General features: G+C 40.2%; 1 protein-coding gene across 2 annotated transcripts in view; it reads right to left on the bottom strand.

Annotated features, from left to right (window-relative positions):
• The window catches only part of CHEK1 (checkpoint kinase 1), a 32,476-nt gene extending 24,181 nt beyond the window's left edge, over positions 1-8,295 (bottom strand). The window contains exons 1-5 of one of the 2 annotated variants that reach the window (XM_004052376.5): positions 6,976-8,295; positions 6,154-6,238; positions 5,159-5,382; positions 3,693-3,757; positions 3,529-3,598 (exon numbers count right to left, since the gene is read on the bottom strand). In XM_004052376.5, coding sequence (XP_004052424.2) covers positions 3,529-3,598; positions 3,693-3,757; positions 5,159-5,382; positions 6,154-6,238; positions 6,976-7,228 — 697 coding nt within the window. In that variant the 5' untranslated portion in view covers positions 7,229-8,295. Of the gene's footprint in view, positions 1-3,528; positions 3,599-3,692; positions 3,758-5,158; positions 5,383-6,153; positions 6,239-6,451; positions 6,762-6,975 lie in introns of those variants that run through there. The other variant, XM_063693653.1, reaches the window with a different exon arrangement.
• Positions 8,296-13,955: the final 5,660 nt, after the last annotated feature.

Genomic DNA, 13,955 nt, shown 5'->3' with positions numbered 1-13,955 from the left:
TCACCTCTTCTATTAACTTAAAAGAAGTATTATCAACACACAGAACAGTCTGGACCAGATTAAAGAAAGAGGCTGGAGTCAGAAGGGGCTGCCCTTCTGGAAAAGAGCACTCTAAACCTGAGCTGAAAGTAAAGCAAGGCCCCTCATCAGGTAGGGTGGAGGGCAGGAAGGAAACATCAGTAATATGTTAGGCACCCAGCAGCAAACAAACCCAGTTGGCAGAAGAAAATATGTGAAGACACACCAAAATTCAACAAACCACAGTAATTTTTTTCTTCAAAGTAGAGAGTCTGAGAAAAAGAGGACAAACTCAGTACAAAAAAAAAAAAAAAAAATCAGAAGACCCAACTTCCACCCTAACTTCCCATCTTCAACACACAAAAACTGCAGGCAGGACTTAACTTATGTTTAGTGAATATCTACTGTAACTTAGTGACAGACACTATGCCAGCCAATGCAGGTAACAGATAAATTAGTGAAGACTGACAATAGAAAACTGTTATGAAGGTTATAAAAATATAGAGCACTATAGGATCTTAGAGCAAAGGAATGTAACCCAGTCTTAAGAGTTAGAAAAGGCCCTCTATTATCAGAGGGCAATTTGGCAAAACATACTAAACTGTGAAACATTCACTCTTTGAACTAGCAATTCCCACTTCTATATCCATAGAAATAATCCTACAAATTCATAAACATAAGAATATTCATAGCAATATTATTTGTAAATAAATGTCCAAATTTGTACAATGGAAAATGTGGAGGTAGGTTTTGAAAACAATCAACAAGGTATATCTATACATACTAACATGAAATAGTGCGTAAGTGGGACAAAAAGGCTAATGGCATAAAAAATATTATAGCATAAAAAATATAATAGCATGATGCAATTTTTATATTGGCCTTTTACACAAATTGATAAAAGTCATCACTGTCCTATTTTATAAGTTAGAAACAACTTAAATGTCTCAAAATAGGGGACTGATTTCTTTAAAAATCAAGTACATTCACACAATATGTAAACCAATGAAATGTTTACCTCTATCTGACTTAGGAGGTAGCTACTGTGATTATCTTTTTTTTTTTTTTTTTTTTTTTTTTTTTTTTGAGAAAGTGTCTCACTCTGCTGCCCAGACTAGAGTGTAGTGATGTGATCACAGCTTACTGCAGCCTTGACCTCCTAGGCTGAAGTGATCAATCCTCCTGCTTCAGCCTTCCAAGTAGCTGGGACTCCAGGTGTGCACCACCATGTCTAGCTAATTTTTTTTTTTAATTTTTCATAAAGACAGGGTCTATGTTGTCTAGGCTGGTCTCAAACTCCTAGTATCACTCAATCTTCCCACCTCAGCCTCCCAAAGTGTTGGGATTACAGGCATGAGCTACTGCACCCAGTTGATTATCTTTTCAATAGTTAAATATGACACTATTGGACAAACCACTGAGATTGAGTTTCAAATTACTTACGAGTAGTAATCACTTAAAATACTAATGGATAACTATAGTATTCCTTGGACTTTGTTATGTCTGCAACATAATACTCAGCTATGTTAGAGAACTGCACATAATAAAATTTAAATGTACGAATGTGTTTAGCTCTTAGAAAAACAAAGGAAGAATATATTTGTGATGAAATAAACAGGAGGATATTAAATACTGGTAACATTTTATTTCTTTTTTTAAAAGACTCCTAAATATTAAATAGAAACAAAGAATTATATCTTGTATATTAATACAAGATATAAAGAATAACAATGTAATAAACACCCACTCACTTTAGAAAAACAATGCTCTATTTCCTTTGAAATCTTTAAATACTTCCTTAAATACATTCCCTCCCCTACTTTCTCAGACCATTCTGAATTTGGTTTTTTTATACCCTTGCTTTTCTGTGTGGTTTTTTCTCCATGTTTACATACTTGAACAATATACTAGGTTTTACATATTTTTGAACTTTGTATAAACAGAATCAGACCATATGAATTCTTTTGCAACTGTCTCTTTTTTGCTCTACATCATTATATACCTGAAATTCATCCATGTCACTGCTTGTGACATGCTTGTGTCACTGCTTGTGACATGGCTTGAAAAGCCATGCATTTCATAATTTATTGTTGACAGACATTTGGGTTAGTTTTCTGCTATATTAAAAACATCACCACTGTGAGCATTCTTATATACGAATAATGTTGTATTTTTAAACCAGGTGGGTTGATATACATATATTCACATTTCATTATAATATCATACATAAGAATTTTTGTGTACCTGAATTTTTAAAGTTTTAAATAAAAATAAAGATTTTTATGTCATATAAACTCAGTTTAAATGGGTAAAAAGTAAAATCCATATGCACATAAGAAAAAAGCATGTATAGGCTGGGTGCAGCGGCTCACACCTATAATCCCAGCACTCTGGGAGGCCAAGGGAGGCAGATCACTTGAGGCCAGGAGCTCGAGACCAGCCTGGTCAATATGACAAAACCCCATCTCTACTAAAAATATAAAAATTAGCCAGGTGTGGTGACTCAGGCTTGTAATCCCAGCTACTCAGGGGCCTAAGGCACAAGAATCACCTGAACCAGGGAGGTAGAGGTTACAGTGAGCCGAGATCATGTCACTACACTCCAGCCTGGGCAACACAGCAAGACTCTGTTTCAAAAAAAAAAAAAAGCCGACCATTTGTTGAGCACTATTCTAATACTAAGAATAAAGCATTAAACCAGACAAAAACTACTGCCTCATACAGCTGACATTTCTTTTTTGATTCTGACCCTGTAAGCTTAAAGCTTTCGCTATCCATCCTTCTCAATTTGATGACATTCAGAAAATATAACTAAATTTCTTACATATTTATCCATGTCATACATAAAAAAAGAGTGAACAGGACAAGACTAAGGTCCAGGGTATTCCACAGGAACTTCCCTTTATTAATCCATTAAAGGATTATTTTAAACTATTCTTGGCCAGGCATGGTGGCTCACGTCTATAATCCCAACACTCTGGGAGGCTAAGGCCGGTAAACTGCTTGAGTCCAGGAGTTCAAGACTAGCCTGAGCAACACAGGAAGACTCCACCTCTTCAAAAAATCAAAAATTAGCCAGGCATGGTGGCACCTGCCTGTGGTTGGTCCTAGCTACTCGGGAAGCTGAGATGGTAGGATTGCTTGAGCCTAGGAGGTCAAGGCTGCAGTGAACTGTGATAATACAGTGCACCCCAGACTGGACAACAGAGTGAGAGCCTGTATCAAAAAAAAAAAAAAAAAAAAAAATTATTCTTATACACACAGTGAGCTAGGCTTGCACCTAGGTCAGATTTCTCTACCTGATCCGCACTTGTATTGCAAAATGAGACTTGTGATTTCCAAATATACGAAGTCTCCAAAATTTCCTTGATTTTTCAGATCTTGTCTTGAAATTCCAGTAATGCAAAAAGACTTGATTTTGCCTTGTATGGCTATATTAAAATAATTAGGTAATTAAAATAATTTAGGTAATTATTTTTATTTTAGGTAGTGATAAAATGCTAAACTTACCCCTTTCATCCAACAGAAGATTTTCTGGTTTAATATCCCTGTGAGTTATTCCAATACCATGCAGATAAACCTAAGAGGGATGCAGAGAGAAACACACTAGAATTTGGTAATGTAATGTATTCACTCTAATTTTAAGTAAAAGGGAAATAGACAACTATACCTACCACCCCTGCCATGAGTTGATGGAAGAACCTCTGAGCATCTGGTTCAGGCATGCCTATGTCTGGCTCTAAAACAAATATGAAAGTAAGTTTATTGACTAAATATAATCAGGTAGCAACCACATAGCTTCTTAATTTGAAGCTTAGACATTTACAAATGTGCTTAGGCAAACAGAAGCAAATGCCAACAAAAGATTCAGGAGTCCACTAACACATATGGGGCTTAACTCACATTTACCTCTGTTAGGTGGCAAAAGGAGTCATCACAGAAAAATTATAAAGAGAAAACCAATATCCAAATCAAGAATGCAAGCCATGACTTGAAAGCCTCTGCTTCCTCTTATACTAACCCTGATTTATTTAGTAACCTTGAAATTCCCCCCATTTCTTCTAAATGCTATGCTAATTATTTTTCTCATTCCTGAAATATAATGCCAAAGGGGAAGTCTGGGCAAATCTAAACCAATTTCACTAAATATTTTACAGATTATACTTCTTTTATTATTTAACTTTTTTTAGAGATAGGGTCTTGTTCTTTCACCCAGGCTGGAGTGCCCTGGCGTGAGATCATAACTTACTGTAACCTGGAACTCTTGAGCTCAAGCAATCCTCCTGCCTCCTAAGTAGCTAGGATCACAGGCATGTACCACCACACCTGGCTCAGATTTAAACTTCATATAGTCTCACAGTACAAAACCACGAATGCCTGTGAGGTCCTTCGTGAAACAGTTTTATTATGAAAGTTCTTTTATCAGTTATCTTTTTATATTTTGATCTCTCTCATTAACTCCATTTCTTTTACCCTCAACTCTCTCCTGAGTCACACTGGAGATCCTAATACCTCTTTATCAGTTTTTAACTGATAAACTTATTTAATACAATAGCTTTAAATTATAAATTTAAATTATAAATTTAGATCCAGATTTTATGTACTTCTCAGTGTTCTGAAATATCAATCCTTTGATTCTACATAGAATGTTTAAGTATTAATAGCAAACATAGAATTTACTTAATATACAAAAAGCAATCCTAGAAAATTCTCAATTATTTCATGTAAACCAAGAGGAAACAGCATGCTATTTTAAATCTGTAAATGTATAAAATGTATACAATGATTTCATGTAACTAGAATGTCTACAAACAAAAAATTGTGTAGGCAATACATTGCATTTAGGATACACTGCATTTATGATGTACCATAAAACTTGTTTGTCACTCTTAAATTCTGTAAGACACCAATCTTAAATCAAAATCACTTATATAACTTGGGAAAGAAGTTTCCTTTCATTGACTCTATATATGCTTTTATGTTATTAACACCAGGTGGAAAAATTTTTTAAAGATAATTTATGCCAATTTCACAGTTGCATGAGCAATTTTGAAAGGACAACGACCAAATAGCATGTCCAAGATTTAAAAAACAAATTAAAAAACTTGTTTAAAATAATTATCTTAAATTTCTTCCATACCTATTCTGTCAAAAAGCTCTCCTCCACTACAGTACTCCAGAAATAAATATTGGATATTGCCTTCTCTCCTGTGACCATAGAATTTTACTACATTTTCATGATTTAGCATTTTATTGATACAGATCTCTTTCTTAATATTTTCTGGACAGTCTACGGCACGCTTCATATCTACAATCTTCACTGCGACTGCTTCTTCAGTTACTCTATTCACAGCAAGTTGAACTCTAAAAAGGAAAAGAGTTTTAACATTACAGAATTCCATTTCTTCTAAAACTTCCAAAGATTAAACATGACTCATCCAAAACTATTTTACCTCTATTACTTTTTCCACAAAGGAGAAACCAAGGAAGTGGTTTCTGCTATGTTCTCAACACACACTACTCCTTTCTAAAATGTGAAATACAATAGCTAACCCTCCAAAGACGTCATTATGCTGTCACACAAGTCATTTAATAAACGCTTCGTAAACAGATTGAGATAATTCTAAGCCACATCACATATATACATGTTCTACTCATATACTTTTAAGAGCATTAATCCCATACTATATGTGCTTGTGTAACTGTCTGTCCTAAGCTCCTATGGGGTAGATGCGATTATTGCCACCCTAAAGGTAGTGAAGGAGAGGTACACAATGACATTAAGAAGCTTGCCTAAGATCACAAAACAATGACCAGTATGTGATAGAGCAAGGATCTGAAACCAGGCAGGCAATCTCCAGAGTCTGCTCATTTGCTCATTAACCGCAATGCTTAAACCCTGAGAAGCAACTTGTGGGCATGGAAACAATAACTTCGTGTCCCTTCCAGCTCTCTACAAAGAAAACTTTTTTTTTTAAAGGGAAGGAAAAATTTTTAATCCTAGCAAAAGGCTGTGTAACTTCAGTTGCCAAAACCCTTGGATCTCAAACATCTACTTTCTAAATCACCAGAGTGTGAGACTCCAAAACAATGAATATGCACTCAGAAAACGAAGGCAAGCTTAAAAGAACTCACTCTCCATAGGCACCTTCTCCCAGGGTTTGCACCAAGTCCCAGTCTTCCACAAAGGGCACTGCCATGACTCCACCGAGCACCTCGGCTGTAAAAGGCAGGAATCCAGAAAAGATGGAGAGTGTAAGATCACCTGTGAAGCCACTGCGCCCCGCCTCTCCCCCAGGATTCCCCACAAAAATTAACAGCTCTTGCCTTCCCCTTATATCTCATCCACATTTATCCAAGTCTTTCAACCACGAACAACTATTCTAAACCCGACCATTTTGTCGTGTAAATCACAAACGCCACTCCCACGCACACCGAAGGTTGAAATTCTGCCCTCCTCAGGCCTCAGAGGAAATTAATTGTTGTTATGAAGAGGTGGGAGACAAATGCTTTCCGGTGAACGACTGGGGAAGGAGGAGGGAGAGGTGGGGGTCTGGGGAAGAGAGGAAGGGGATATAGGGAGCGGAATGGGGCAGAAAACGCCTGCGGCAGCGCCTCCTCCCAATTGCTCAATTCCAATTCCCATCCCCATCCACAGCCCCACCCGTCCCAAAGGCTGGGGCGGGGCCAAACTGCCCCCAGAGGCGAAAGGAAGGGCTGGGACTCTTCCTTGGGGTTCTTAGCCAGCAGCGGGTTAGTCCCTCCTGCCCCCGCCCCCACAACGGGAACCTCCTGGTACCATTCCTCCACCCTCCGAAACCGCCCCTCCACAGGAGTCTGTCCAATCCCCTGCGCTAGTCAATGCTAACTTTCTCCCACCATGCCCTCCCTCACTAATCTAGACCCCAAACTCCTTCTTTAGAAACCTTCCCTACTCTACCGGCCGCCCTTCCTCACCGGACTGTCCTTTGCCCACCACTGCAGGAATCCAAATGCAGCGCTTTTCCCGCCAAAACTTGAGGGCGTCACGCTGCCGCAAACTCGCGCACCCGCGCCGTAAAGCAAGACAGCGCGCGTTCCCGTGTCCTGCCACTTTGAATGTCGGTGGCTCCAAAAGACTGACGTGGAGATGTTGCCGCTCCCGCCCAGGGTTGCTTTGCAGTCGGGGGAGAGATCCTGGCTGAAGAGATTTAAGGACGGCGGACTGCATCGGCGCGAATTGAACTCTGGGCCCAAATATGAAGTGGCATCCGGTGTGAGGCTTGACTGGGCGGTGCTCGAGCGCTGCTAGGCGAAGCCCAGGCCTCCAAGCCTTAGGGGCGCGCGACCGACCGCGCTGCGCTTCCAGGCGGGTCTGCGGGCTTCGCTCCTGGCCGCTCTGGGCCTGAAAGGCTGCACCGCCACCTGCGTGAGGCCACCGGACAGGACTGTGAAGATCACAGTCGGTGAAGCAGAGTGCTTTGTAAACCCCAGAGTGCGGTACCCGTGGTGCTGGAGCCGAGGAACCAGCAGCAGCTGCTGAGAGCCGACTGTGAAGAAATGAGAGGAACTCCGTGTTGGGAGCGAGAGGCTTCGAAAGGACTGGCCACGCAGTCAAGTGTGTGTGGCGGGGGAAGTTTCCCGGAGAAAGCGAGTAGTTTATGTTGGAGCTTGAAGTCAGGATAACCAGTTTTGCCTTTTTTCTGTGAACCAGCTCCAAAACAATGCTTTACTTCAGCCCAGTCTTTTTGCAGGAAGACCGTCTGCTTAGCTTAGTTCTACAAACTTTTTCATTTTTAATGTGCAAAAAACAGGGGGAGAGCCAAAATAAATTTTACAATGCAAATTTAAAAGCTGCGTACGTCATTTAAGTGGAAAAGTAAATTCTGAGGAAAGAGACTCAAGAACAAAATAGGAAAAATGGAAATAAGTATTCTCTGACAGTAAACTAGACTGGAACTCAAGGATAGGCAGGATCATCTCCATTACATTCTCCAGCACTGGCCGGGCGCAGTGGCTCCTGCCTGTAATTCCAGCACTTTGGGAAGGCGAGGCAGGAGAATGGCTTGAGGCCAGGAGTTCAGGACCAGCCTGGGGAACATAGGGAGACCCCATCTCTACAAATAAAAAAATTTAGGAATTAGTCGGGCTTGGTGGTGTGTCCCTGTAGCCCTAGCTACTTGGGAGGCCTAAGCAGAACAATCGTTTGAGTCCAGGAGTTAGAGGTTAGTGAGCACTACTGCACTCCAGCCTGGGCAACAGCATGATTCCGTAGGAAAAAAACATACATTTTTTATATGTATATATTTTATATATATACATATATATTTTCTTAGTCCGTAAGACTGGGCCGCATACAAACACTAAGCATAACTGGCTATTATGATAATAGTAAAGTGAAACAAGTATAAAATGTTACTCAAGGCCGGGGCCTGGTGGCTCACGCCTGTAATCCCAACACTTTGGGAAGCTGAGGCGGATGGATCACCTGAGGTCAGCAGTTCAAGACCAGCCTGGCCAACATGGTGAAACCCCCGTCTCTACTAAAAATACAAAAATTAGCCGGGCACGATGGCGAGTGCCTGTAATCCCAGCTACCCAGGAGGCAGAGGCTGCAGTGAGCAGAGATTGTGCCACTGCACTCCAGCCTGGGCAACAGAGCAAGACTCCGTCTCAAAAACAACCAACAACAAAAACACACATTTCTTTTAAAGAAGCAAAGTCAGGAACAAAAATCAAGGAAAAAACTGTTAAAATGCTTATGTGTATAGTTTTGAATCATGACATCACAGATTAGGCTTCATGTAATCTTTTTACAGTTTGTTGTTTTTGGAGACAGGGTGTGTTGCTGTGTCACCCAGGCTGGAGTGCAATTGGGCAGTCTTAGCTCACTGCAGCCTGGAACTCCTGAGCTCAAGTGATCCTCCTACCTCAGCATCCCAAGTCGCTGGGATTACAGAAGCGAGCCACAGGGCCTGGTATAAAAATAAAAGCAAGTTTTTATATCATTTATCCCATTTTCTCTTGTTTCCTCACTGTGTGCTGAAAACGAAGAATACGAAGAGGAAGACCTGCAAATTTCCTGTGTGTCTGATGGAGTCTTTTTAGCCTGAAAAAAAAATAAGATATACAGACTCCAGCAGAATACCAGTTAAAGACAGAATACATGGAAATAGCCTCTATTCTCTTCTGAAAGCCCACTAAATTATTTTAATAGTAAAGGATACCAATATTTAAAAGAACCCATAAGAACAGAGTATGAGACACATTTTGGAAAGCAGAAAGCCTTTAGATGAAAGGTAATGAAGATGAATCCCAAAGCTAGCAATGGAAAGCAGAATTAACATCACATAACTCTGAAAAAGCTCAAGTTGAACTGGTGACACCAGGTAACTGAAGGTGGAGGTAAAAATGGGGCTAAAAGGGGTAGGTTTAAAGGCTACATAAAAAACAAATAGATCCCCGTATCCCTTCCCTTTCTATGTAACCAAGGAACTGTCCCTCCCCAAAGCTGGTACGAGATTTAAGAGGGTAAATGCACAGTATGTGAACTGGAGACCATTAGGCACAGTTAAAAGCTTGGGCACCTTACTGAAAACGGAGGGATTAAGTTTAAGTTTTATCCACTGAAGGTTGAGCCTGTTAAAACTTCTTTCCCTACTCTACTCCCAGAAAGCTGACTGCCTGGCTTACATCCTTGAGTAAGAATATGCAAGCCTTCTCAAGGGAATCTTACCTATGCAAAAAATAAAAATCTAAAAATCAGTATCATGGATTTCCCAATGTAACAGCCCAGCCAGATCACAGTAGATTGAAACCCACATTATTAATCCCCATCTACACCCCCTACAAACAGATCTTTCAATCAGCTTTTTTGGGTCCCACTCTTTTTTTTTTTTTTGAGACAGAGTCTTGCTCTGTCTCCCAGGTTGGAGTGCAGTGGCATGATGTCTGCTCACTGCAACCTCCGCCTCCTGGGTTCAAGCAATTCTCATGCCTCAGCCTCCCCAGTAGCTGAGATTACAGGGTGTGTACCCCACACTCAGCTAATTTTTGTATTTTTAGTGGAGACAGAATTTTCCCACGTTGCCAGGCCGGTCTCGAACTCCTGGCCTCAAGTGATCTGCCTGCCTTGGCCTCCCAAAGTGCTGGGATTACAGGCATGATCCACTGCGCCCTGCCTAGGGTCCCACTCTTAAAGAGGAGCAGACTAGCAAGAATTTGAGAAAGTCTTTAATATGAAAGACATCAAAACAAAGGAATAGTCAAACAACAACAAAAATCCAACCCCTCTGGGCATTAAAAATATAGAAGAAAAAAAGAAAGCTATTTTAAATAGATAGGTTAGAAAATGAAGCTGAGGAAATCTCTGAGAAGGAAGAAAAGTAAACAAGAGTAAATATAAGACTATTAGGAGATAAATTCAGGAAGTCCACCATCCAAATAACTATTTTTCAGAAAGAAAAAGAGGGTTGGGATTTCTATCCTCTTTCCTCTCTTAATATCTTGCATATATAATGCCAGAATATTTTCCAGAACTGAGGAACTTGACTTTCCATACATAAAATTCCAAACTGCTCAGCACAATAGGTGACCCACTAAAGACACAACATTGGGAAAATTTCAAAACATTATAAAGAGAAGATCCTAAGAGGTCTGGGTTGAAGGTGAGAAGGAATGGATACATTAAAAAAAAAAAATTGGAATAGCATTACATTTCTCAACATATGGAAGATAGAAAACAATGGGTCAATGCCTTCCTAGTCCTAAGGAAAAATCATTCGCAATCTAGAATTCTGTACCCAGTCAACCTATCAATGGGAGTATGACAAGAGACATGAAAAGTTCTCAAGAAATTTATCTCTCACACACATTTTCTCATAAAGGCACTTAAAGGCGATAAATCAAGAAAGAAGTCAGGAGATTAACACACAATGTGACAATGAAAAGATACATCAACCCAAGAGGTGTGCAGCAAACCTTGAGAGTAAACCAATCCAAATGGAACATAGACTTTATGTAAGAAAATGCCTCATGTGTCTGAACATATTAAAAGTTGACACAAATGAACAATTGGGGGACAAATTAGTGATAAGTACAAAAAAGAAATGAAAAAACTCCCTTAAGTTATGCAGGTGGGCTGGGTGCAGTGGCTCATTTCTGTAATCCCAGCACTTTGGGAGGCCGAGGTGGGCAGATCACCTGAGGTTGGGAGTTCGAGACCAGCCTGACCAACATGGAGAAACCCTGTCTCTACTAAAAATACAAAATTAGCTGGGCGTGGTGGCACATGCCTGTAATCCCACCTACTCGGGAGGCTGGGGCAGGAGAATCGCTTGAACCCGGGAGGCAGAGGTTGTGGTGAGTGAAGATTGCACCATTGCACTCCAGCCTGAGCAACAAAAGTGAAACTCCGTCTCAAAAAAAAAAAAAAAAAGTTATGCAGGAAAAGTAGTAATAGTAAATAAACTACATGGCCTAGTTGTGAATAGCCATAAGGCAAAATACAGATCTAACCTAAATTTTAACTATAATAGAACTAAATCAAATAATAAATAGAATCATGATAATAGAAAAATAACTATTAGAACTATAGGCTGGGTGCAATGGCTCACACCCGTACTCCCAGCACCTTTGGGAGGCCAAGGCAGGCAGATCACCTAAGGCCAGGAGTTTTAGACCAGCCTGGCCAACATGGCAAAACCCCATCTCTACTAAAAGTACAAAAATGACCTGGGTGTGGTGGCACACGCCTATAATCCCAGCTACTCGGGAGGCTGAGGAAGGAGAATCGCTTGAAACTGGGAGGCGGAGGCTGCAGTGAGCCAAGATCATGCCACTGCACTCCAGTCTGGGCGACAGGGAGCGAGACTCCATCTCAAAAAAAAAACAAAACAAAACCAAAAAACTGTAATAGAAAGCACGAATATGTCTGTCTACAGAAGTAATGGGATGGTGAAAAAGCTAACTCTACAGTTTCCTTACCACAGATTCTACACATGATGCCTAAAATTGAAATACCAAACATAGAAAAATAAAGCAATTATTTATGGCATTGAAAGTAAGTAATGTGAGAATCAGAGTTTAAAGTGGCTGCCACTAGGGAGTAGAAAACAGCATTACTGCCTTTTAGAATTGAGTTTTTGTTTCGTTTTTTTAAAGACAGTGTCTCACTCTGTCTCCCAGGCTGGAGTGCACGTGATCTTGGCTCACTGCAACCTCCACCTCCCAGGCTCAAGGAATCTTCCCACCTCAGCCTTCCACGTAGCTGGGACTACAGGCACGTGCCACCATGCCCAGCTAGTTTTTGCATTTTTTTGTAGAGATGGGATTTTGCCATGTTGCCCAGGCTGGTCTTGAACTCCTGGGCTCAAGTGATCTGCATGCTTCAGCCTCCCAAAGTGCTGGGATTACAGGCATGAGCCACCGCACCTGGCCTAGATTTGAGTTTTTTATGCTAAGTACACAATAACAGTGAAAACGAAAAGTACACTTTTTAAAAAGATAGCTTCATGTAGCCTAGAAAGTAACAAAATTAAGATCCTCAGAGCAACAACTGTAGCGACAAGTTAAAAGTTATCCTATGTATAGTATAAAGGAAGATCATTAATAATTTCTAACTGGTATTAATCATATTGATAAATAATTCAGAATAACCTCTTCCACTAAAGATTCTTTATATAAATCAAGTAATGTACTTACATATAGTAAATCAAATCTTGAGGCTAAATCTCACCCACAGTTGAAGAACATGGTATATAAATTGGTTTGGAAGGCTAAGTGCCCTGGCTATACAAATATACAACAGCATATTCCTTAGGAGCACCACTATGACTAATCTAAAAGTTATGCAATTCCTCCTGTTCCCTTAAATGAATGGATAACACTAAACAGTTAGCTTTTATTAACGCCTTAGGGTTTATATACATCAGTGATATATTCATAGGCTCTTTGTCCTGATATTAAATGTCCTCAAGGACCACTGTGCTTCCCAGTTAAATTGTTTTTGTTTAGACAAGATTTCACTGTCGCCCAGACTGGAGTACAGTGGCACAATCACAGTTCACTGTAGCCTCAACCTCCCAGGCCCAAGTGATCCTCCAATCTCATCTTCCCGAGTAGCTGGGACTACAGGTGTACACCACCATACCTGGCTAATTTTTATTTTTCATAGAAACAATCTCCTTATGTTGCCCAGGCTTAAAACTTTTTAAGAAGTTTCTCCTCTTTTCTTGCAGGCAGGCTGGCACTGCTCTCTAGGGACCTGTTACTGGCGATGCTTCCCCTTTTAATTTGTATCTTATTTGGAAAGAGCTTCAAAATTAGGTAGTTGAACTCGGTAACAATATACAATAGCAACACATAGGCTAAGACTAAGGGAAAAAGAAGCTCACCTTTGAACAACCACAAGAGTTTTGAGTAAAGGGTCATTCCTGTGTCATGAATAAGTGAGTACTGAAAAGCTCCATTTCAAATCGATATGTATGATTATATTTAAGCTGATTCAAAAACACCTACTGACCATCAAGCTCTATTTGTAATGCTGAAAGAGTTTCTTCCTCTCCATTGATAAACCAATAATTTCACTGTTTGTCTTGAGTCTTCAAAACTGCTGATTTATAAAGTCAAAGAGCGTCTAAGGATAAAAGACATTGAGAACAGAGACACAGTAGCCCAGAAAGGCACTCTTCTAGCACTCTTCTGGTCCCACATTTATTCATTCAATAAAAATTTATTGAGCCACGCTGTTTCCAAGGAATTGTACTAGGTGCTGCAATGCAAAGAGTATGACAAAACTGTCTGTAAATGTAGGATCTGAATTGGTCTTTGATAGTTTTCCTGATTTGAGAAAGAAGTCTCTATTTGGCTAATTTAGGGAGCTAAGAGAATGGACAAGGTCTGCTTACGTCCTTCTGGCAGCCTAGCATAGCTTTTGCCTCCCTCAAATCAGTTATAAG

Source organism: Gorilla gorilla, chromosome 9 (assembly GCF_029281585.2).
Source record: "Gorilla gorilla gorilla isolate KB3781 chromosome 9, NHGRI_mGorGor1-v2.1_pri, whole genome shotgun sequence".
NCBI classification, from domain to species: Eukaryota; Metazoa; Chordata; class Mammalia; order Primates; family Hominidae; genus Gorilla; species Gorilla gorilla.
Note: the sequence above shows the minus strand (reverse complement) of the source record. Positions and strands in the feature narration are given on the sequence as shown.